This window comes from Cryptotermes secundus, unplaced genomic scaffold (genome assembly GCF_002891405.2).
Source record: "Cryptotermes secundus unplaced genomic scaffold, Csec_1.0 scaffold106, whole genome shotgun sequence".
NCBI classification, from domain to species: Eukaryota; Metazoa; Arthropoda; class Insecta; order Blattodea; family Kalotermitidae; genus Cryptotermes; species Cryptotermes secundus.
Genome location: NW_019734310.1, coordinates 381297 through 406812, shown reverse-complemented (window position 1 = coordinate 406812; position 25516 = coordinate 381297). Strand labels below are relative to the sequence as shown.

At 41.9% G+C, this 25516-nt stretch overlaps 1 protein-coding gene and 1 non-coding gene across 2 annotated transcripts in view; both read left to right on the top strand.

The window, feature by feature from the left end:
• The window catches only part of LOC111868447 (insulin-like growth factor-binding protein-related protein 1), a 27796-nt gene extending 2307 nt beyond the window's left edge, over positions 1–25489 (top strand). Inside the window, exons 2-6 of the mRNA XM_033753056.1 lie at positions 5415–5638; positions 8722–8971; positions 21982–22132; positions 23295–23438; positions 24008–25489. Of these exons, the coding sequence (XP_033608947.1) occupies positions 5565–5638; positions 8722–8971; positions 21982–22132; positions 23295–23438; positions 24008–24180 (792 nt within the window). The 5' untranslated portion in view covers positions 5415–5564 and the 3' untranslated portion in view covers positions 24181–25489. The remainder of the gene's footprint in view (positions 1–5414; positions 5639–8721; positions 8972–21981; positions 22133–23294; positions 23439–24007) is intronic.
• Trnay-gua lies at positions 1893–2003 on the top strand. The gene is made up of 2 exons: positions 1893–1929; positions 1968–2003. It is a non-coding gene; the product is annotated as a tRNA-Tyr (tRNA).
• Positions 25490–25516: the final 27 nt, after the last annotated feature.

Genomic DNA, 25516 nt, shown 5'->3' with positions numbered 1-25516 from the left:
ATGTAAAGTCTTCTTTTCGCTTTATTAAGCAACATGAAATTAAATATATGGGGTGTAGATGTACAATGCCACACAGTCTTACCAAACGTTGCAGTCGAGTGATTAGCAGTTATGCGTGTTATTCTGGACGCTCTGTGTTCCAACCAAAATACTGAAATCTACATTGATTAACAATAACTTTTAAGATTACGTGCTTCTGGGATGTGACGCCATATAGTTTGGTAGGCAATCAGGCCCTGACTATCACATCTCAGAAGACCGCAATCTTCATATTCATCACCATGAGAAATATAACTGCTAAAACAATAACTCAATTTATATATGGAGTTAGACTTCCTGTAAAAGCTTTGGACAAGACATGTCATGTGACAGACGTAAAATACAGGATTCCTCTTCAGACACAAACCAAATGAGTTCTTTCGTCAGAAGCCTTGGATTCGTTGAAGTTGTGTAGGTTAAGGCTAATTCTGCGATCCAGAATGTATCTTAAATCTTTATGTGCAATAATGATTACCTGAGTTGTCTGGCAATGAGCAAATACTGAAAAACTCCTCGTCTCNAAATTGAACATTTTATATCATAACGGGAAGACAGATATACAAAAGCGCAATCCAATCAGTATGATAATATTACACGTTCATTTTTACGCACTTTAGTGCAAATTTCATTAAAATTGGCTAATTATTAGCGGTTTTATGATAATTATAAAAACATGCTGCACTTTAGGCATTTAAATTGAGAAAACTCCTCCGTCCGTGCACAAGTTAGGCCTTTAAACGTGCCACATCAGAGAAGGGTTAAGGAACAAGTGTTGTCGTTCCACATGCGGGGTTTCTGAAATTAAGTAGATTTCGATTACATGTGGTATTTCAGGGTCTGCACTAGAACTGTGCGACATATTTAATTTTTGCCCTTACCTGTCCGCATATTTCGTACTTTATTCGAAGGTCAAACCGAACTTTATTAATCTAAAAAGAAATCCTCTTAAAATACCGTACAAAACATAACATAGACTTGGATCTCATTTAATGGGAGCATTTTTTTATTTAACTCATATTTCTCTCATTCCTTCCATGTACATTATGTGGTATATAGTGTACTGGTGAAATGTCCGTTTAAAAATTAAAGGGGAAAATCTGACAATTTCCACTTTAGCTACGATTTCTAGTAGATACGTATTCCACTGAAACACTGTTATACATTATAGTCATAGGTGGGACACGCAGAAATCTCCATTACACTGACTGTAAACGTTACGTAACTTTTCTCGGCAATGGTCGAGACTGAATATGACTGAGGTGCAGTAAAAGTGCGTTTCCCTTTATGTCCCGTTTATTGCTGTCATTTTATGATCATGTTCTGTTTTCCATCATTGATAATATCCCTTGCACCTCGCTCGCGCTCAAGCACGTACACACACTCAGTCACAAACTGCAATATGTTATACATTCGTCAATGACCCTCTTCTTCAGTTTCTTAATCTTTTTTACACAGACGGTAGGACTCCTTGAACGAGTGATCAGCCTATCATAAAGCGGCTACCTGAACACAGGACAGCACAGACACAGAATAGACGCACACACAGACATCCATGCACTGAGTGGGATTGGAACCCACGATCCCAGCGTTCTAGCGGGGAAAGACAATTCATGCCATAGACCGCGCGGCCACTGTGATCGACCATTATGTTGTACATAGTAGCATATTCACGTCTCACAATTTTGTGGTCTTCCACGGTGTCTTACAGGGATAGCTTTACCTTTTATATACATATATATTTATTTATGAAACTAATGCAAATATGCAAGCCCACGTAATTATGTAGTTAATGACAGTACATCATTGACTTTATACGTGCTACAATACAGCTAGAAAGTCATACGCGTTCTGTTCCTCTGGTAGCTCAGTTGGTAGAGCGGTGGACTGTAGTAGGCAGTTAAGTACTTAGTAGCAATATTGCAATAGTAATCCATAGGTCGCTGGTTCAAATCCGGCCCGGAGGAAATTTTTTTTTATTGTGTGCTATTTATATTTGTCACTTCGTGTGGTAAGTAATTTGGTTTACAGTTGCGATTGAGAGCAATGCATCTAATTTAGCGTTGTATATATCCTGACACTTATTTTTGTATTGCAAAATATGACGCCCTTAATTGCTACCATCTATCAAAATTTCGGATTTGAACCTTCACCCTAACCAAGAGGGCAGAGGACGGCCGCGCCATAGCTCAAGCGGTTAGTCGCTGGCTTCCCACCGCGGCGGCCCAGGTTCGAGCCCGGGTCTGGTCAAGTGGGATTTGTGGTGGACAAAGTGGCACTGGGGCAGGTTATCTCCGAGTACTTCTATTTGCCGTGCCAATCTTCATTCCACCAAATTTTCCATCATCATAATCACCCGGGGCAGGTACAATAGGCCATTCAGTGGCCTCCGTGACGAGTGGACCCAGCTGGACTCCAGCCCCCACTAAGCGAATTAAAAAAAAGTGAGTAAGTAAGCCTCTGTAGGAATGTTGGGGGTGGGGGGAGCGTAGGTGTTGATAAAAATTCCATTGATGACACTGGAAAGTGGTGAAGGGAAAGTTGTCGCTGTGCTTACTTAAGCGCTACCCAATGAAGACGTATGGGGGCAGTGGCAGTTTAGTCCCACATATTCCTAACTTCGACACTGGACTATACTCCAGGGGAAAGAGCCCCCAGTACTCATTTGATAAGAGAATGGATGCGCCACGGAGCTGTTCTGACGCTGTAGAGGAGGGAACCATCTTTCTCTAGCAAATGAACCCCTTCTTCAGTCATCCCGCCTGTCGAGTCCCGGTGAGGTGGATTTTTTTCACTTGACCTAATCCAGCCGCACTATGGCCCTGGGGTCGAATCAGCCTCTAACAGAAATGAGTACCAGGAATCTTCTTAGGGGTGAAGAGAGGCCAGTGCGTAAGGCTGACAACCTTACCGCCATCTGTGAGCCGATTATCTAGAGAAAATATGGGAGCCTCAACCTCTCACAACCCTATGGGACTACACGGCCTGTTACAGGGATAGCTTTACCTTTACTCTTGTCACTTCCTCTCTCTTAGGGAAAGTATTCTCATTGGTGCTTTTATCTTAGACACGACCAGTCTGGGTCTGTGTTCTGACCGAGTGAATTTTGAGTCACTGCTGTGAAGTACTATATTTATATCAACATCAACCAATTTCTGCTAGCAGATATTAGCATGAATTCACAGTTCGTTTCTTTTTCTTTAGTTTATAGATAATAGTTCTATCCAGACAGCAGGAAGTCTGGATCAGCCTTCGAACCCATAAGACATCAACATACACAAGTGACCTGACCGTTATCAATATAAAGAGGCACGCTGTTGAGATTGCGGAATGGAATTTCTTTTCCGACGAAATTCAGTGATGTTCTTTAAATTCGTTTTATCTCGCTTCCCATCTACAAGGACAAGTATCCCGGCCATGCAAGGATAATCGCGACCTCATTCGAGATCTGGTCAGCCCATTTCTGCTACCAGTTGTACAAAGCGCCAGCAATATGCTCGTAAACAGTCGGTGGTAAATCCCACATACATAAACAAATTTTATTATTTATACATGTACATAATTTTTTGTCTCATACATTTTATAAGACGGCTTTCCTGTGAATATTTTTAAGCACTCTGTAATCTAATATTTAAAAAGTCTAGAATCTTTTTTTGTGTGTAAAATACGAGTAAAAATAAGCTTTAAATTCTGATCCATTTTTCCTCCAGTTAGGGTCTTGCAAACGAAGGATTTCTGAATACAACTTGAGCATTACGTGCCAATATTATCAACTCTGGAATTCCTTTACATTTTATATAATGGAAAGAGTTTTTTTTTTTGGCTGTTTTCTCACTGGGGGACATAAATACAGAGGCCTGGTTCTTCAGGTTGGGGGTTGGACGCAAGGCTGACGACCTTGCTCTGTAAAAAAAAATAATGTTGCGAATTCCAAAAAAGTGAAATCCGGACGGTCTAAGACAAATCTGGCAGAATCTTCAAAGGAAAACTATGGCTCAAAAAGGGCTCTTTTTCAGAATGATGATGATAATAATGATTACATTGTTCTTGGATGTCACTCCGTGGAATTTAGTAGATATAACGTCTTCGATGAGCCTGTTGCCTACATCTTCAATGGGTAAGAGGAATTTGAATCAGATGTTGCGTAGAGCAGCCTCTCCATAGGGCATCAATTAATGATATTTTCTTTATATTCCTAAAGCCGTGAATATTAAGATGGCAGTATTGATACGTGACCCCACACAGTCTGGTACACTGGGACTCACATTTCAGAGGAATTTGTTTAATCAGCTGGAGTCAGCAGATTCATCCCAAATGTGCATACCTATCTACTAGACTACACGGCGTCACATCCCATAGACCGAACAGACTTGTCTCAAGGTCACGCTCTAGACTTGTATTCGGTTCGAATCTCGTTCGCGATATCGACTGTCCTGATTAAGGTTTTTCGTGGTTTTCCTCGTTCTCTCGAGACAAATGCCGGGGTGTTGCCAGGATTAGGCCACAACATACCTACATATATTGTCAATTTAATTTTAATAATTTTAATTTTAACTTTAATTTGACATTAACTGTATTCATAACGATTTATCCAGTCTCAGACCAATTGCTTATCATGTAGTACATAACCATGAGTTTCTGGTTACCAGCCTGATATTGTATAGTGTATTGACAACCCATAGTTCAGCGCCTTAACACTAACCGACACCTGATGATGACCCAATAAGAGTCGAAACATGTAGTGCCTTTAAGATTTATGACTTAGATGTAAGCATTCATTTGTATACTTCAAGAATTGTTGTGTTGACGGAAAAAATAAATACTGTATTTTATGTAACGGACGTTTTATCAACTGGTGAATGCTGTTAGTGCTGACTGGGTTACGATTATCTACAGTGAAGGAAATGGTAGTGCCCTAAAGAAACTCCGTGGTTTTAGTCCGCAAGCGAACTATACCGACCAAGCGACCGCCGCTTGTCGGCGAAGTTACTGCCAACATTTTCGGATAGAGGGTGTCACGTGGTCAGCACAACGGTTCCCCACGGCCGTCAATTTCTGTTTTATAGACCGGAGCCGCTATTTCCTTGAAATAGCTGCTCAATTATTCCCACGAGGCTGAGTGGACGCCGTTCCACACTCACTACTTCCCAGAAAATCTGGTAGCGCCCAGAATCGAACCCGGACCTCTGGATCTGTAGCCAGGAATTCTGACCACTAGAACACAGAGCCCATTTAATGCTCATTTCCGAAATGTTTATGGGGCGAGTGAGGAAAATAATGAATATCTCCTTTAGAAAAGCCCGTGAACCGAATGAGGTACCTCTAGAAAGCACGTAAGACGCATTACATGTTACGATTTGATATTTATCTTGGATTAGTCCCAAGCCTTGAGGCTGAGCGTGTGCCTTGATCGCTACTCCATCTGTGTTGAGAAGAGTGTCCGCATTGTGCATCTCTGCCGGCTGCTGACCATATTAACTTGCGTCAGCAAGGCGTGTGGACTAGTTCGCAGAAGAATAAGAAGAGGTATGGAGGTTAGGGTGGCTGTGTTCTTCGTGATATCAGTTCTTGTTTCCTGCGCCTCTGCAGCCTGGATTGACAGGTAAAACCCCCATCCATGTCGTTGGTGTTCGATTAAACTTTATAGCTCGAGGTCGGATTGTGGCACGCAGATCGTAAATATTAACTGGGAAATGAAATTCGAACAGTGGAGATGAGAAACAAACACAATATTTTAGTTGTAAAACCTGAAGGGAAGAGACATAGGCATAAGGGAGGATGATACTAAAGCGAATCTTAAAGAAATAGGATGTGAGAGACATGTAAAATAAATGCATATTTTGAGCATTCGTTCCAGTGCCAGTTATGAATGATCATACACGTACCTAATTATTTAGTTTATTTAAATACACTGTCAGTATCTCAGGTTATATAACGTTGAATGCTCGGGTGATAGTGAATGATGAGTTAGAAATGACGTGGAAGGAAACGGCCGTGGCCTAATTTAAAGCGTTATCCCGGAATATTCCAGGAGTGGCTGAGGAAACCTCAGTCATGTTGGCCAATGTCCTTGTCCAGATATGAAATCAGGACCTGCCGAAACAGAGGGATAATCACTCGATCACAGCGTTCTGTTACACGGCGTCATAGCCCAGAAGACCACAATATGATTCGAACCGAGTGACTCCCGAATACAAGTCAGATTCCTTACCGTTTGAGTCAACTTGACTGTCATTCTGATCGAAGGTTTAATGGCGTCTGTGATGTGTTGGAGCATGTGGGTTGAACAGTCTGGCTGTAAGAACTAAATCAGAGATGGCCAGAAGCTGCAAAAGTTATTAAAGGTATAATTAACAATTTCGAGGAGCCGTGATAGCTAACCTAGTATTTTCTTTAAATTCGCTTAGTGGGGGTGGAGTCCAACTGGGTCCATTCGGCACGGCGGCCACTGATTGGCCTATTATAGCCTGCCCCGGGCGATTATGATTGAGAATTTGGTAGGAATGAAGATTGGTAGGGGAAACCGAAGTACTCTGAGAAAACCCGCCCCAGTGCCACTTTGTCCACGACACATCCCACTTGACCAGACCCGGTATCGAACCCGGGCCGCCGCGGAGGGAAGCCAGCGACTAACCGCTTGAGCTATGGCCGGCCCCAGCTAACCTAGTATAGTAAGCAACTATGGAATGTACATCCGAGGCAAGGGATTTTTCACCAGGTCCAGACCGGCTATGGGGCCCACTTGCTCTTGTATCCAATGGGCGCCGGGTTGTATTTTATCACTGACAAATAAGCCGGAGCGTCAAACTACTTACATCCGTATAGTGCTGGGAGCTGTAGAGCCTACCTGCATTCCTTCATATGTGTTCATAGCACGGTGCTTTGTGCAGGGACACTTTCTTTTAATTCGCATATTGAGAGGTGTAGTCCAACTGGGTCCACTCGGCACGGCGGCCACTGATTGGCCTATTGTACATGCCCCGGGTGATTATGGTGATGAAGTATTTGTGGATGAATATTGGCAGGGGAAACCGAAGTACTTCGAGAAAACCTACCCAAGCACCACTTGGTCCCCCACAAATCCCACTTGACCAGACCCGGGCCGCCGCGGTGCGAAGCCAGCGACTAACCGCTTGAGCTTTGGCGCGGCCTAGGGACACCTTTACGCACACGTTTATATTTTGATGTCCCCAGCCTGACATGACTTGAATTTTCAAGATGCGTCAAATAGCAACTGTAGGCGTATATGCCCAACATTTCAGCAAGGGTCTGGAACAAGTTTTATAAGTAGGAGGCAGAGTAGAACATCTCATAAACTTTCGCGTATTTTCCACCAATTTCTTCTCGCACTTTCAAATGTCGAATAACGAATGTGAATACAGATATACGAGACGAATGTTATAAAAAAAAAACGTAGGGAAAGAGCTTTAGAACTCAAAAACTATACGTAAGAATTAGTTTTAACCCTTTAAAGACTCAAGTCAAAATAAAAGTAACTTTACGACCGATCAGTCTTAGTTCTTAAAGACTAAATTTTATCTAGCTAATATATAGCAATTAGTTCTCACCTCACAGGAAACAGGAGCCGGGATAGCTTAGTCGGCATAGCGACTGGCTATGGGCTGGACGACCAAGGGGTCGGAGTTCGAATCTCGGTAGAGTCAAGAATTTTCTCCATGTCGTCCAGACCGACTCTGGGACCCACCCAGCCTCTATCCAATGAATCCCGGGAGTAAAGCTGTCGGGCGTGAAGCTGACCACCCACCTCCAACTGGTGCCGAGGTCAAGAAAACGTGGGTCTATACATTCACTTCCCCATACAACTTCATGGCGTAGTGCGTAATTAGTTAAGCACAGGGACAATTTTACATTTACATTTTTTTTTCCTTGGCACTACAGCCCCAGTGGGCCTAGGCCTACCTCCGTGAACTTCTCCGCTCACTTCGGTTTTTCTAGATCTTACATATTCGGTAGGACTCCTTGGGCGGGTGATCAGCTCGTCGCAAGGCCTTTACCTATACACAAACACAGAACAACGCACACACACAAACTAAACATCCATGTCCTGAGTGGGATTCGAACCCACGATCCCGGTTTCCAAGCGAGCGAAGACAGTACATGCCTTAGACCGCTAGGCTACGGTGACCGGCACCTTTACATTTACCTCACAGGAAACACAAGACATCTCCGATACGAAGGCCAGCCAGTTAAAAGTTGTTCGGGGAAACAGAAGCTCTTTATGGCGAGGGCCTTTCGAATCACAAATACACTCTGTGGGCAGAATGCAGAGTTTGTTATGTTAAAGTAGGTGGTGTATAAAACCACTGGATTTTAAAGGGTTAATACTATTGTAAATGTTTAACTAGTCCTTGCGATTTTCTGTGCCAGTACCTATTATACGTATCATTAGGAGAGTGAAACAAAGAAGCTAAGATGGTCTGGACCATGTCCACTTAGGATGGAGGCAACAAAGAATACATACAAAATTTTCGCGAATAACATGAGAACGGCCGCTTTGGAGACAGAGAAAACGGTTGGAGGGTATTGTTAAGTTGCGTTCAAAGGAAAGGCATTGTGATTACAGGAAGTATAGATGGATCTGTCTCTGCATCTTGCTTAATTGTGGACTTCAGTGCAGTTCAAAAATTCATGCTCTGCTACCACGTTGTTGATTATCTGTTACAGAGGAGGTGAGTTTCCCAGCTGGGATTGCCCGAAATGTAATGAGGAGCAATGCCCCAAGCCGGAAGAAGATTGCCCCCAGGGTCTAGTGCCCGATATTTGCGGCTGCTGCCTTCATGGGTTGTGTGGACTCGCTGAGGGAGAGAAGTGTTTCAACTCTTCTCTGTCAGCTGTTCTGCCTCCAGAGGCCATTAAGTACGGTCAGTGTGGGTCAAATCTGCACTGTCTTCTGCGACCAGACCTCACTTCCAGGGTAAGTGATTTCCATGCAAAAATATTTAACAAGAATATTCCACTAGCTTACTTATCCTGTAAAATTCGCTTATGGGGGGTGGAGTCCAACTGGGTCCACTCGGCACGGCGGCCACTGATTGGCTTATTGTAGCCTGCTCCGGGTGGTTATGATGATGGAGAATTTGGTGGAATGAAGATTGGCAGGCCGGTCACGGTAGCCGAGCAGTCTAAGGCATGTACTGTCTTCACTCGCTTGGAAACCGGGATCGTGGGTTCGAATCCCACTCAGGGCATGGATGTTTAGTTTGTGTGTGTGCTTTTTTCTGTGTACAGGTAGAGGCCTTGCGACGAACTGATCACCCGCCCAAGGAGTCCTACCGAACGTGTAAGATCTAGAAAAACCGAAGTGAATGGAGAAGTTCATGGAAGTAGGCCTAGGCCCACTCGGGCTGTAGTGCCAAGGAAAAAAAAAAGATTGACAGGGGAAACCGAAGTACTCGGAGAAAACTCGCCCCAGCGCCATTTTGTCGATCACAAATCCCACTTGACCAGACCCTGGATCGAACCCGGTCTGCCGCGGTGGGAAGCCAGCGACTAACCGCTTGAGCTATGGCGCGGCCTCTACGTATTCTGTAAGCAGCCATGGACCAGGTCAGAGATGAATCATCCAAATTAAAGACCGAGAATGAGGGAAGGAAATGGCTTTTCAGAACTAGACAGAGGCTGCAAGTTGGTAGAAGAGTATGGGATACTGATCAGCACGTGCTGTAAAGGAAATTATTACAGCGTAGGTTCGGAAATACGTTTCTACTTGTATCGTTACTGATAACAACAGCAACGACGTCATTTAATTGCTCTCCTTCTTACTTAGTAGCCACACGTTGACGACCACTTTTGACAGCTCTCCCATTTTTGGGTTGAATTGAGTAACCACCGTTGATGAAGCTGCTTCTATCTTCTTCCTTCTGCGCACTCTTGGTCCTTTTGTTGAGCGCCACGTGATCTTAAAACCACGTTGAAATAGTAGGAGTGACGTGGATGGACAAGGGGATGTGTGTGAGCCTGAGGATACAGCTCAGGGCTTAACGGGCCTTTCCTGCTAGTGTAACGATGAACTTAATTTACTGTTGACAACACTACTCGATATTATATAATCAGTCCTGTATGGGTCTATACAGCTTCTCTGGTACACAACTGTACGGTTCACCACTAGTCATGCGCAACAATACACTGGTTACAATGATTACAATCAACACTATTTGCACACACACTGCTCAGCGCTATGCGAAACAGCCTTTAAATACTCTCGAATGAGGCAATGCTTCGAGAATCTCCCACATCGTGATTCTTCTTGAAGCCTCCACACTGTTCTACAGGTTGAAGATGTTATGGAACTCCGTGGTCTGTAGTCCGCAAGCGAACTATACCGACCGAGTAACCGGCGCTTGTCGGCGAAGTTAGTGCCAACTTTAGCGCATAGAGAGTGTCGCGTGGTCAGCGCAACGGATCCCCACGGCTGTTAATCTCGGGTTTCTAGACCGGAGCCGATATTTCCTTGAAATAGCTCCTCAACTATCCTCGCGAGGCTGAGTGAACCCCCTTCCAGACCCACTACTTGTCAGAAAATCTGGTAGTGCCGGGAATCGAACCCAGGACCTCTGGATCTGTAGCAGGAACTCTGACCGCTAGACCACAGGTGGTCCAAAATTTTACGGAAGTCCCTTGTACTGCGGCCACTTCTGGCCCATTGTACCAGCCCCAGATGATAGGTGAAGGTGATTGTCTCAAGCAGCAGGAGAGAAGCGCAAGACAACTCGTCTGTTCCCATTGGCTCGCTCACAGAACAGATGAACGAATGTTTCTTCACTATTGTTTACAGCGAAGTTCAATGAGTACGGTTTGCTTACAAAGTGCTGTGAGTTATAACGGGAGACCAAACGCTGAATGCGTCATCAGAAGCGGGTGCCATTCAACTGTTGTACGAGTTCATTGGTACTGCGATATCCTGCAAAATTTATGTTGTCTCTGCTTTTATTTTTTTCTACCCAGCCCATCGAATCTGTGAATCAGATCCGGAAATGTAATTTTAGAGTTGATGTTATAATGTTGTATTCATTCATATCCTGTTCACAGTTTCTCTTCACCGCACATCACAGTCAAGAGTTATAATGCGGAAAGTTCTGAGTTTGCATCTAGGCCCGGAGACGGACTGTTCTGACAGGTTTTTTTCGTGTCTCTCCCCCAAGAAAGATCTAGTGAACGGAGAAGTTCATGGAGGTAGGCCTAGGCCCACTGGGGCTGTAGTGCCAAGGGGGAAAAAAAAGATTGGCAGGGGAAATCGAAGTACTCGGAGAAAACTCGCTCCAGCGCGTCCACCATAAATCCCACTTGACCAGACCCGGGATCGAACCCGGGCCGCCGCGGTGGGAAGCCAGCGACTAACCGCTTGAGCTATGGCGCGGCCCTTTGTGCATGTGTTTGTTCCGTGTTTGTGTTGCCCTGTGTTTAGGTAGCGGCCTTGCGACGAGCTGAGCACTCTTCCAAGGAGTCCTACCGTGTGTAAAATGATCATGAAACTGAAAATATCAGAGGTCAGGGCTAAAAAAAAAAGAGCCTGCTAAAGGCATCAAGAATTACACCTCCCAAGATACCAATAAGTTATATTGAATATTCATCTTATGCAGCGCTTTCTTGGTGATGTCGTCGTTCTGTATTCAGATTATCGAGTCGAATGTTCTGCCAGCGAGTTTTCTGAAGCTGAGATATGAACATTCTTGAACTTTTGACCCGCCTCCCTAAGTTATCTGCTAACACAATGACCTAATGGTTTTATGAAACTGCTGTTTTGTAGATCTGTCTCTGCAGTATTTCACACTATTGGATATTCTGTTACATGTTGATGTTTATGAAGGACCCTTCACCGTTACGCTTCATATGAAGCTCATTGCAACTTCCTGCAAATAGCATGTACTCAGGTCAAGGAAATGTTCAATTGAAATGTAAGTGTGAACAGAGGAAGATAATTCAGTATAAGCTTCCTGACAACCTCTTTCCAATTATGCGTGAACTGCTAAACATAGCCTCCATTTGTGTTCTTTCTTTCTTCCTCCCTCCCCAACCCCAATTTCGCAGGTCTGTGTGTGTAAAGTTATCTCTGTGCTTAATTAATTAAGCACTATGAAGGTATAGCTCCACCATTCTTGACCTCCGGGGAAATTGTTCCCGGTACCCATTGAATAGCTAGGGCAGGCCCCAGAGCTGGTCTGGATGTTATGGAGAAGAGAAATATTTTGTTCCTGCCGAGATTTGAACCTCGGCCACCCAGCATGTAGCCCGTCGCTATACCGACTGAGCTACCCAGGCTCGTGTATGGAAGGAAAAGTGCCTGCATTCATAGTCCATTTGAAGGTTTAGAAAATAAAAATAATATATGGGATGTAACTTATAGTTTAGCCGGTCACGGTAGCCGAGCGGTCTAAGGCATACACTGTCTTCGCTCGCTTGGAAGCCGGGATCGTGGGCTCGAATCCCACTCAGGGCATGGATGTTTGTGTGCGTTTTTCTGTGTTTGTCTACAGGTAGAGGCCTTGCGACGAGCTGATCACTCGCCCAAGGAGTCCTACCGAATGTTTTAGATCTAGTAAACCGAAGTGAAACGGAGAGTTTCATGGAGGTAGGCATAGGCCCAAATTGGGGCTGTAGCGCCACAGAAAAAAAAAAAACTTATACTTTAAACGTTTAGCTGGAAAGAGAAACATGCCTGTGATCTTATGGAGGAACTGTACCTCCACTTCTCCATACTTCTTCATGTCGTGGCACTTAATTACGCCAAGCAATTTTAAACATATATATTGATTATTGTTTTTATTGTTAAGGATAAGTTCCAATCGCGGGCTCTTGCGAACACTGCAATGGGCCTACCAGTTCCCATAACAGACGGGCATTACTTGATTAGCTGAGCTACCGTTAGCTTCTCAAGATGAACTCTGCTCCATGAATTAAAAAAAATATTTAGTTATTTTTATTAACTGTTTTTAAATTAAATCTAGAGGCGGCTAACTATTTTTCATTATACATAGTGATGCAATATTAAGGGAAAGTACTGCGGCTGCGGGTTGAGAACCCTTGTCCTAAAGAAACAAGACAACCGGATTTTTTGCGCCCTCGCATGCAGCGAAATGTTCTCTTGTATAAGAAACGGATGTTGCTTGTGTGAATGACTTTGGTGCATGCTGCCTCTGTATTGCATCGGACGGATTACAGGCGCCATGTTCATTCCTGTTGTTGAAGAAAATTATTGTAAGTTAAAGGTAAAGTTGGCCTTGTGCCTAACGAATTGAACACTACCCCATGAAGGCTTATGGGGGAGTGGATATATAGAATCACATTTTATTTCCCTCGGCACTAGTTGGAGGTGAGTGGTCAGCTTCACGTCCCGGCTACTTTATCCCCAGAAAAAGAACCCCTGGTAACTCTTGCAGAGGAGGTTGGGTGGAACCCAGAACCGGCCTAGACGACGTGGAAAAGAATATTTGTGACCCTACCGGAACTCGAACTCCGACTCCTTGGTCGTCCAGCCCATAGCCAGTCGCTAAACCGACTGCGTTATCCTGGCTCCTCACGTCCAGCCCATAGCCAGTCGCTAAACCGACTGCGTTATCCTGGCTCCTCACGTCCAGCCCATAGCCAGTCGCTAAACCGACTGCGTTATCCTGGCTCCTCAGAAAATGATAGTACTTATTCAAAAAATAATAATTTTAGTAATTTCGCTAAAAACAACGACTAAATTGAAAAGAAACGAATGCTTATACAGTTCAAGATGCAAGTGTGATATTGCAGAATATGCTTTACATGCTAATGGGATTTAGCAAGCGAAAGGCAAATGAAGATCACCAGTTCAGTTTATTTCAGAGGGGTATACATCATTTAAATTACTTAGATAACACAGAGACATAAATTACGTATATATTTGTCTCACGAAGAGTCTGCATCTGCAATAAATGAGGTGTGCAATGAAAATTATTATTATTATTATTCAATTTTTCTTGGAATTTTTATTATGTTATTGCTATTATATAGACTGTCATATCTTATATATTGCTCTTTAATTATTATGTGTATTTCTGTGTACTCGTACTAACTTTGTAATTGGTCACTGTCCTGTCAAGTTTGCACGTAAATAAACACGAATTGAATTACTACTACTACTACTACTACTACTACTACTTTGTGTGTTTGCTTACTGCTCTGCATTAATATGTTTTCCTCCACTGCTTGCCTGTAATTTGTCTTTGATTTTATATTTGTCCATAATGTAATCACCTGTATCTGCACTGTGCTGTGTCTGTAATTGGCCTCGTAGCTGTTGACTCGGCACATAAATAATACAAAATTGAATTATTATTATTATTATTATGTTCTATATTCGTTGTGCATTTTCTTTTCTTCTTCGCCCAGTTTGTTCATGTTTTATATATTAATGCGTTCTCCTTTCTTCAGTGCTTGTCTGTAATTGGCTTTTTACTGTTATCAATAAATCAATAGAACACAATTATTATTCTTAAATGGGATGACAGTCACATGATACCGTGGCCGCAAATGGCTCTACTGTAGTGTTTAATTAGATATCGCCAACAAATCGAATTCTAAAGAAATTTTTCGCACGGCCGCCATGTTGTTTTAAATTTAAAAACAATAACCTTGACAAGAGTTGCATATTATTTAGAGATCTGTTACGGTAAATAAGATTGCGGTGTTCTGGGATGCGATGCCATATCGTCTGGTAGTTATGTAGCAACCTTTTGGGAGAACTTGGTACCTCCGTTTTACATTCTCGTACCCTGAACATGTAGGCATAAGATTACTCCGAAGCCCATCACAGTGGCCGCGCGATCTAAAGCATGTACTGTCTTCGCTCCTCGAACTCTGAGATCGTGGATTCGAGGCCCACTCAAGGCATGGATATCTGTTGCGTTTATTCTGTGTGTAGGTAGCGCCCTTGCGACGGGCTGATCCCCCGCCCAAGGGGTCATACCAACTGTGTATAAGATTAGGAAACTGAAAAGCGGACAAGGCCTAACAAATGGCTCTAGAGCCCGAGATAGATACATTCCTCCGAAACGTTTGTGCGTTCATAATGAGTTGCACATTTTGCTGGCCGTCCATGCTGTGTGGCCCACGAAGATAGACAGGCTTATTCTTTACATTCCGGAAATTATGTTCTGTCGGATGAAAAAGTGCAGGATTCTTGTTAGTTTCCGTCGTTAGTGAAGCCCTTAAAAAGTGAGCTGGGTTAGAGTGCTGACTGACGTAGAGGAATGACATGATTACGTCACGCGTTTGGTAGACCTCGTCTTCGTTCCCCGCTGGATTGTAACATATGGTCCGAAAGAAGCTTAACACGAAAAGAGAAACATTGGATATGTTAGAAACTTACAAATGTCTGAAAACATTCTTCACAGTTATTTTGAAATGTGGGAGGTGGAACATTGGCTAGTCATAAATTTGGGGGGGCCCCGTCCCATTCCGAAAGCCTGATAAATGTATATATTTAACATATACTTAAAAATATTGTTTTATAAATTCTATATCTTTCATATTTATTTGACATGATTTGGTACCGATTTAATTATATAAAATTAAATAGCAGAACATTTGGGGCTCAGCCTTAGCCAGGGGTCTGAACCAATGGCCATGTTGTCACCCCAACCTTATGGGCCTGTGTTCAGTATATGAAATTATTTGTCTACTGACCTCTGTCAGGAATGCCAAGTTTTCAGAAATATATTAAACATCCTCGTAATTAACATAATAAATAAATCATTCAAATTTCTTCTCCTCCTCCTACCCTGATGGATTAGCCCCTCTGGCCTATTACCATTAGTAAATTAATGTGAAAACTATGGAGCTTACATACAGTTTTTTTATTGCTAGTGGGGTGGGACTGGGTCCCTTGTACTGCGGCCGCTTCTGGTCTATTGTACCAGCCCCAGATGATAGGTGAGGGTGATTGTGGAGCAATTGGTGGAATGAAGATTGGCACGGGAAACCGAAGTACTAGGAGAAAATCTGCTCCAGCCCCACTTTGTCCACCACAAATCCCACTTGACCAGACCCGGGATCGAACCTGGGCCACGGCGGTGGGAAGCCATCGACTAAGCGCTTGAGCTAAGGCGCGGCCTCTACATACAGTTGGTAGAATCACTTGGACGGGGGATCAACTGGTCGCAAGACCGCTACCTACACAGGGCAACACAAACACAGAAAAGACCTAAACGTACATCCATGTCTCGAGTGGGATTTCAACCCACAATTCCAGTACTCGAGGGGGCGAAGACGTTTCTATCCATAGAATTAATGGGGCCGTCGATGTTGTAATACAGGCATGTCCAACTTCAAACAGGTTGTGATCGACCTTCTAGTGTCAAAACTTCGCTTTAAGCAAAAATATTGGTAAAAATAACACGACACATTATGTTTGTTGTAAAAGCAATATACATTGAAAGTACAGATTACTTTAATACCTATTTTATCTTCAAAATTTGAATATAATCATATTATATTACAAGAGAATTTACATGCTTTTCACATATAATTTCCTTATAGGCATATGAGATAGACCAAAGATCGTCCCGCGATCGACGCGTTGGACATGCCTGTTGTAATACAACAGGACGAAAAAAAAGTGCGTTCTTAATGCCGGGTGACCACTGTAATTCAGACCAGAGCCCTTGAGTTACTGGGAAATTTGTTTATAGACTACTGTCATATTTCAGTAGGGCCTACCGTAATTATTTTTGACCATTATCGAAACGAAACAGATCAAACCAAAACCTCAAAAGGTAAGCTTAAAATAGATTGACATAAGCAGCTGCATTTCTGCATAGCTGATATAACACCTGTGCGATCGGGAATCGATTTTCCAGAGATGCGTTGTACGTCAAGGTGAGGGTGTTATTAATGTAGATTTTCTTAGAAATAGTTGGTTGAGGCACTATGCTAAAAGCCGGAAGGTCGCGGGTTCGAGTCCCGATGATATGGATTTTTTTTTTCAATTGGCATTATCCTTCCAGCCGCCCTGGGGTCGAGTCAGCCTCTAACAGAAATGAGTACCAGAAATCTTTCTGGGAGGTAAAGGGCGGCCGGCGCGTAAGGCTGACAACCTTACCGCGATCTGTGAGCCGATTTTCTAGAAGATGTGGGAACCTCAACCTCTCACAACCCTATGGGCCTTCACGGCCTGTTACGGGGATAGATTTACCTTTTATGCTTTATGACTTTATATTTTGGAACGTTTACAGTTCGAATTTGAACTAGGAGACGGGTTATGCTCAGTTCTTTCCAAATTTTTCTTAGGTGTTCCAATTAAATTTCGGGGTAATGCTCTAATGTATAGTGACGACCGTTTCACCTACATCTCCCTGTAGTTTCTCTTTCTATTTATTACCTTTGCAGGTGAAACAAAGTCATAACAAACCTAGGAATAAAAGAAGACAGAAAACCAAACGCTCCTAGCTTAATTATTAAATGATGAAATAAAGCAACATCTAGGAGCTTAGTTTGTAGAGCTGTGGGCTGTAGTGGCAGTATCTCTATCAGTAAATCATAGGTCGCTGGTTCATATCCGGTCCGCAGGATACATTTTTGCGGCCTATTGATATGCGTTCAAATACAAGTATTAAAATAATGGCCAAACTGCGGAAGAAACTGTTTCTAAGGAGACATTGAAATGATATATCGTAGTCTGAAGTGTCGGCAGATTTGTATTTTCAGGTAATGTACGTGAATAACGAGAAAATATTTGCAGACATACTTACTTACTTACTTACTCATGGAGCTAAGCCCTTCTGGAGGAGCCGCCAATTGTGCGGCTACTCAAGAATTTCCCAGCATTTTATGGAACCCGAAAGTTCATTACCGTGTTCACAAGAGCCCTCCACTGGTCCATATCCTAAGCCAGTTCAATCCAATCAATCGCATCCTATCTCTATAAGATCCGTTTTTATATTGTCCACCCACCTACCCCTTGGTCTTCCCAGTGGTCTTTTTTCTTCTGTCTTTCCCACCAATATCCTATACGCATTCATCGTCTCCCCCATTTGTGCTACATGCCCTGCCCACCTCATCCTCCTTGACTTGATCATTCTAATTATACTTGGAGAAGAGCACAAGTTATGAAGCTCCTCATTATGCAGTTTTCTCCAACCTCCTGTCACTTCATCCCCCTTCGTTCCAAATACTCTCCTCAACACCCTATTCTCGAACACTCCCAGCCTATGTTCCTCCCTTAATGTCAGAGGCCATGTTTCATACCCATACGGAACCACAGGCAAAATTGCAGACATACAGATGTAGTAAATATGTAAATAAGGGTAAAAAGACAAAGTTTTCCACGCGCTTAATTAATTAAGCATCATGCCACGAAAACGTATGGGGGCGTAGAGGTGTAGTTCGAACATTCTTGATTTTGGAACTAGATGGATGTGAGTGGTCAGATTGAAGCCTCGGCCGCTTTATCCCCGGAGAAAGAGGCCCCGGTCCCCATTTGATAGGCTGAATGTGCCCCGCAGCCGATCTGGAGACGGTGGCGAAGACAACAATCTTGTCCTGCCGGTAATGGATCCCAGGTCGTCCAGCCTGTAGCCAATTTAGTAAATAAGAGCGTTTATTTTTTACCGCTACCATTTTAGGAAAAATTACATGCCTTTCTGTTTATAACATTGGTCATTCAGACCCCGGCATGACTGCATATGTAGCTTAGGAATATAAAATCGCATATCATGCGTTTGAAAATGAGTGTACTCAGCAATAGTGAAGTAAAAGTAAAGCTATCCCTGTAACTGACCGTGGAGGTCCATAGGGTTGTGAGATGTTGAGGTTCCCACATTTTCTAGACAATCGGCTCATAGATGGCGGCAAGGTTGTCAGCCCTACGCGCCGGCCGCCCTTTACCCCCAAGAATATTCCAAGAATATTCCTGGTACTTATTTCTGTTAGAGGCTGAGTCGACCCCAGGGCCATAGTGCTGCCGGAAGGATTGGGTCAGTTGAAAATAAATCCAGTGACCTCATCGGGACTTGAACCCGCGACCTTCCGGCTTGTAGCGTAGTGCCTCAACTAACTACTCTACCTCGTATAACGTACACAATTAATTTCTTCTTGGATTTCATGGATTGTGTTAAGACATATTGCGGAAAGCGATCATGACTTAATCTAAACAACATAATGAAATATCTATATATAGAGGTTCCTGTAAGAAGCCATGTAAAGCTTCAAAGCAGAGGACCTCAAGACAGGTTAAGTGGTGTTCCAGCCAAAATTTAAATTAGAGGTACCTTCAAGCAAGGGTATTAACAACACCACATGCATATTCAACGCATCGTTTCTTAACCTTCTAATAGAACAGTTTTACATTTTGAAAAGATAACGGGTGATTTTCGGAAGAACGCATGTGATCATTTTGTAATTATTACGCCAATTAGGGTGTGACATGTCACTTTGGATTGTCACATGACCTTAATTACTACCAATGCGTCGAGTGCTCGGTGGTTTTTATGGGTCTTTAGCCGGACTGTTATTGCCTATTTGTTTTTGAGGAGGTAGTTTTTGTAAACAAATAAACACCAAGAAGAGTTCTGCAATATGGTGCGAGCCTTCATTGGCCTCTCGCAAGGCCATCTTTTAGCCTTCACATACCGTCTGAATGAGAGAAGTCGTGGTTCATCTTCCCAGAAACTGCAGCCTTCTTTGACATTACTGACTTGCGCCTCCTTCAATCCTGGCTGACTTTGTTTCACTTGAATTCAAAGATTTAATACTACAAATACCATACCCGCCATTGATCACTATCCGAAACCAGTTCACAACCTCTTAGTTACTTCACGAAGTTCCATTTTAATAATATTATCTTGTCTTCTCTTTCCTCAGAACTTTGTTTCAGCCCAAATTTTGTAATCAGCCCCAACGAAGCAACTAATTAACTAACCAACCAGATACCTAACTACATGGAGCAGAGTCCTTGAGAAGCTAACAGTCGTTCAGCTGCACAATGGATTCCTCACTTTTTTTTATGGAATCCTAAACTTCATTACCATATGCGCAAAATTGCTCCAAGTGGATTCTATCCTCAGCCAGAGTAATCAAATTTATACCCTCCCAACTTATTTGTAAAAGATCACTTTTAATATTAACCAACCATCTTTGCTGTTTTCATCCAAGTGACCTCTTATGTTCAGATTTTCCAAATAAATTGTAAGAAATACCAATCTCTTTCATACATGCTGCATGTCCTTACCTCATCCTTCCTGATTTGATAACCTTAATGGTATTTGGTGAAGAATACAAATAACGACGCACCTCAGTATGCAGAACTTTCCATCCTCATATTTAATTGCTCCTTCCTAGGTGTCAGCACTATGGTTTCAAAGCTTTTGGATTTGAATCTTGGCAGTGGCACTGACTGTCTTGGCTGAGGGCTTTTGATGCATTCCTCAATAATTCATGACAAACGCCATGATAGTGCCACAGTCACATGTTAATCTTTCTTTTCCATTTCATTGCACATGAGTGGTCAGCCTCACGCCCCAGCTGTTTTAGCCCCAGGGAAAGAGCCACTGATATCCATTGGATAGTACAGATTGGGTAGACCCCAGAATTGGTCTGAACGGTGTGGAGTGGAGAGTGCAAAATCTTGTCCTTAACGGGACTCGAAATCTGACCCCGTGGCCACCCAGCCTGTAGCCAGTCACCGTGTTGACTGTGCTATCCTGGCTCCCTCTTGATTTGTAGTATTCACCAAATATATTAGGTACTTAAAAACTGAGGGAACTGGACTCATAACCTCCAAACAAATGCCTTTTACATTCCATTATTCATTAATCATTCTATAATATTCAATATTATATTGTCTAAGCTACTGGCATTATGAAATACAAATAAACAAATATAAACAAATAAATAAATCAAGAACAGAAGGAAGACATGTAGTATGCATGGGGGGGGGTGAGAATTGTGTTCAGAATTTTAATAGAAAAGCCCGAAGGAAAGAGACTGTAAGATTGATGAGAGGATAATAACAAGATCGACCTGAATAGGAAGTTATAGTGTGAATTGAATTTAAATGGTTCATGATAGGGTCTTGTGTCAGGCTCTTGTGAACATGGTAATGAATTTTCATAAAGGTGAAAAATTTCTTGCCCAGCCCAAATTCTCAGAAGAGACCATCCTTCATGGAGTAGTTATACTGCTTAGTCAATTAATTAGTTTTGATATGCCCTAATAATAACAAGCACAGATCACCTGTTATTTTCGGATGACAAGAAAAGCAGTTCAGTATATTGAGTGGTTGCAAGATGCAGTGTGACAGCTCTGCTACATGATGAAGCTGAATCACACACACACACACACACACACACACACGCAGCAGCCACGCACGCACGCACACACACACACACACACACATATATATATATATATATTTACTTACTCATGGAGCTGAGCCCTTCTGGAGGAGCTGCCAATTCTGCAGCTACTCAAGAAATTCCCAGCATTTTATGGAACCTGAAGGTTCATTACCGTGTTCACAAGAGCCCTCCACTGGTCCATATCCTGACAGTTAAATCCAATCCACCACATCCCATCCTATCTCTATAAGATCCTTTTTAATATTGTCCACCCACCTATGCCTTGGTCTTCCCAGTGTTCTTTTTCCTTCTGGCTATCCCACCAATATCCTATACACATTCGTCGTCTCCCCCATTCGTGCTACATGCCCTGCCCACCTCATCCTCCTTGACTTGATCATTCTAATTATACTTGGAGAAGAGCACAAGTTATGAAGCTCCTCATTGTGCAGTTTTCTTCAACCTCTTGTCACTTCATCTCTCTTTGGTCCAAATATTCTCCTCAACACCCTGTTCTCAAACACCCTCAGTCTATGTTCCTCCCTTAATGTCAGAGACCAAGTTTCACACCCATACAGAACCACAGGCAAAATTATAATATATATATATATATATCTTGTTTTTACAGGATGAGCCAGAAGCTCTGTGTTTCTGCAAGGAGACACAAACTGCATGTGGTATGGACAACAGGACATATGAATCTGTTTGCCAAATGAATGAGGCAAGTGTGAAAGGTGGCAGTGCTATATACTTGAAACACTGGGGACCCTGCCACTCTGGTAAGACACTCTTAGATATCCGATGGTCCAGAAATACATCATATTATTACTTAAAGAAACAGTTCTTACTCTTTTACCAACACACTGTTGAAGTTATGCACATTGACTGAGGTTAGATACAATAACTGTGAACAATGGATCAGAATGAGTTTGGGAGGAAGTGGTTGTAGCTAGTATGCAGTTTTAGCACTTGTCTGGAAAAAGGGTGATAAAAACTATGAAAAGTCAGTATAGTCAATTTCCAGAATAAGATCCTAAGATGTAACCTTCAGAATACAAAGCAGAAGTAATAACCATTACACCCTCATATTCAGCTAAATTGAATATGATAAGAAACCAAGGTCAGCCTTGTAAGAAACTTAGAATAAAATTAGGACACAATTAACTTGTGTAGTGCTGAGCCAACCAGTTGCCTTCATGTTCAGCTGTGAAATTTTGTTGGCTATCTGTGAATAAACAGACTGTGTGAGTCAGACTTGATTGTTGTTTTATCTGGTTTGTAGATTTAATAATGTTTGAGTGGCTGCACAGAATATGATATTAGAAGACGTTTAGTGGCTTTGTTTTCTTTCCATAAAATAAAGGTTTATTAGAAAATCCTTAAAGGGTAATGAGGTCATCTTCATAAAGGGCTCAGTGATCAATAAGCCACAAAGCTTAAAATTTTAAAGTAAATGGCAAGCAGCATGTCCTAGCACCATATTTAACTTTAAACATATAAATATCTCACATATGGGACCTCTTTGTTGAGTCATGGGTAAACTGCTTGTCCTTTGGTTATACAGCTGAGTGAGTTTTGTGTTATGACACATGACACAATGTTGGTTGGTTTAATGAAAAGATAATTTACCCCCCCTCCACACACACACACACATATATATATATATATATGTGTGTGTGTACACATGCATGCATGCCCATGGAAAGCTGCAGTTACGTTAAAACACAACACCTTTGTAATAAGCAACTCCAATTATTTTCAGTCACAAACTGCCTCACATATTGTTGTTGAAGATGGTCATTGTAATAAGCAGTGTACTATGCACAAAGGAAACCTAAGCTTTCTGGTCAGTATGGCAAGAGACCAACAACAACACTGGAGACACATAGTTGTAATATGCAGCTGTAATTTAAACTTTTAAATGTAGTTATTTCTCTGCAGCTCCATGGGTCACCTCAGGCCCTGAAGATGTGGCTGGTTCTCTGCATCAAGGTTTGGCACTGGATTGTGAGGTAAAGGGCTACCCTATACCTGGAGTTCATTGGGAGTTCCAGGCAGACAGTGGCAATATCAGAGTTCTTCCTAGTAAGTTACTGCACCAGTATCTCTTTTATGAGTCATGTTTAGGTATGTGAAGGAGTGAGTGAGTTGGTGACTTGGTAAACGAACGAGTGAAGGAGTGAAATAGCAAGTAAATGGGTGAAGGAGCAACCAAGCCAGTAAGTTAGTGATACAAAGGTGTGAAAATCTATAATGGGTATTCTTCGTTGGTGATTATTGACTGATTATGTTGATACAAAGGCACATTACACCATGGTATAATGCCAATAACTGAATACAAAGCAGATTGATAATATTCTTTAAAAACACAGTTCATACCTCTGAATACAATATTGCATACAGATTACCTTGTTTCCTCATAAGAATAAAGACAAATTCTAAAATATTTTTAATAGTTTTGTATTGACAGAATAGCACATTGATAAATAATTCCTCCTTTTAAAATGTATACATTCGTTGAATGACTGGATACATTTTATTAATTAAATTAAGAAATCACATTAAGACATTAACAACTATAAAGCTGATGAATGAATAATAAATTAACACAAGGCATTTATTCATTTCTGACGTGAGTCTCACAAACTTTCCAGGTGATGATCTATATGTGGCAGTACAAGTCAGGGGTGGACCAGAGCCTTTTATGGTCACATCATGGGTTCAGATAGTGGATTTGAGGCCCACAGATACTGGCATCTACACGTGTGTAGCAACTAACTCTGAAGGAGAGGCCCGTGCTTCAGCCAAAGTTGGTGTCAGAGGTTGAGTTTGGTAATCTCAGCACTGCACTACACCTTTCATGTACCTCAGTCATCATTTGCTTATATCTTGTAACAGCAGTCAGTTTTAGAGGGTACCTGATGTTATTTTCATAATACAGTAATATCTTTTTAGCTTAGATTGTGATAGTAATATTAACCCTTTCACTGTTGGTGAAAGAAAATTATCATCTGATTGTCAGAATTTACATATCCATGCAATGCTTATTTTTGAACATTACCTTTCAGATTCATTCTGTATCTGTGGTACTGATACCCTGTATGCCTTATTTTGCTGTAGAATTTCTCAAAGCAAGAGAGAAATCAATCTAATGACACTCACAGACCATAATGCTCAGTACAATTTTCTGTGGAATACAGGTTTTCCACCCATAACAGTTACAGGGTTAAAGATCATGGAAGTGTAATAGCTTCAGATCTGCATTTGTAGGATTCTTTAAATATCACATTAAGAAGCTAACTTTATAATACCAAAAAATATTAGGGTCTACAGCTGATGACTAGGTGTTCGTGCCTGTGTTCAGAGACCGGTGAACAAACTTCTTAACAGTATATTTAATGTGTTGTGCATAAACAGAAGTGGAATTTAATTATCTATGAAATTATAATGTTCGAACTTTTTTTTTGTAATGAGAGATTTTATGGATTAGAGAATGATGGAAACACAGAGAAAAGAAGCTTGAGTGGAAGAAATTGCAAATACATTGACTGCCAAAAATCCTTTTCCATAATGGAATCAGTTTTCACAAATTTGTCAGATGTTAATTTTGGAGCTTAATTAGATCTGCCAAGATTTCTTCTATAAAAAATATAGGTTTAAATGATTTTATAAGCATGAGAAGATGGTTTACATCTAAAAAGTTAAAATTTGATGTAGGGGTTAATTATAAAGATCTCACCTTCAAGGCACTAGAAACTGATGTACGGCCTGAAATTGTTATTTGAAACCAATTTTAATTTTTATGTGTGTCACCATAGTCTGGGAACTTTGGCAGAGCAGATGCAGAGCAGATGCAGAGCAGATTTACTCTGGAACTATGAACCTTAGAGTCCATATGCAAACTTCAAGCATGAGAGGTCTAAGCAAATGGAAACAAAAGCATAGCATAAATGCTGAAAACAAATTGGCATGTGAAGAACAGCAGCTAGTTCATGTATTAAATTGTGATAAATATTAAGCTTCTAAGAAACCAAAGTGTATATGTATAACAATGTAAGTTATACAATATGTTATGGTTGGTTAAAATCTGTAATGTGAACAAAGGAATTATATTTGTAAGAAATCTGTCACAGTGACATATTGTACAAACCCAGTCTGATAAC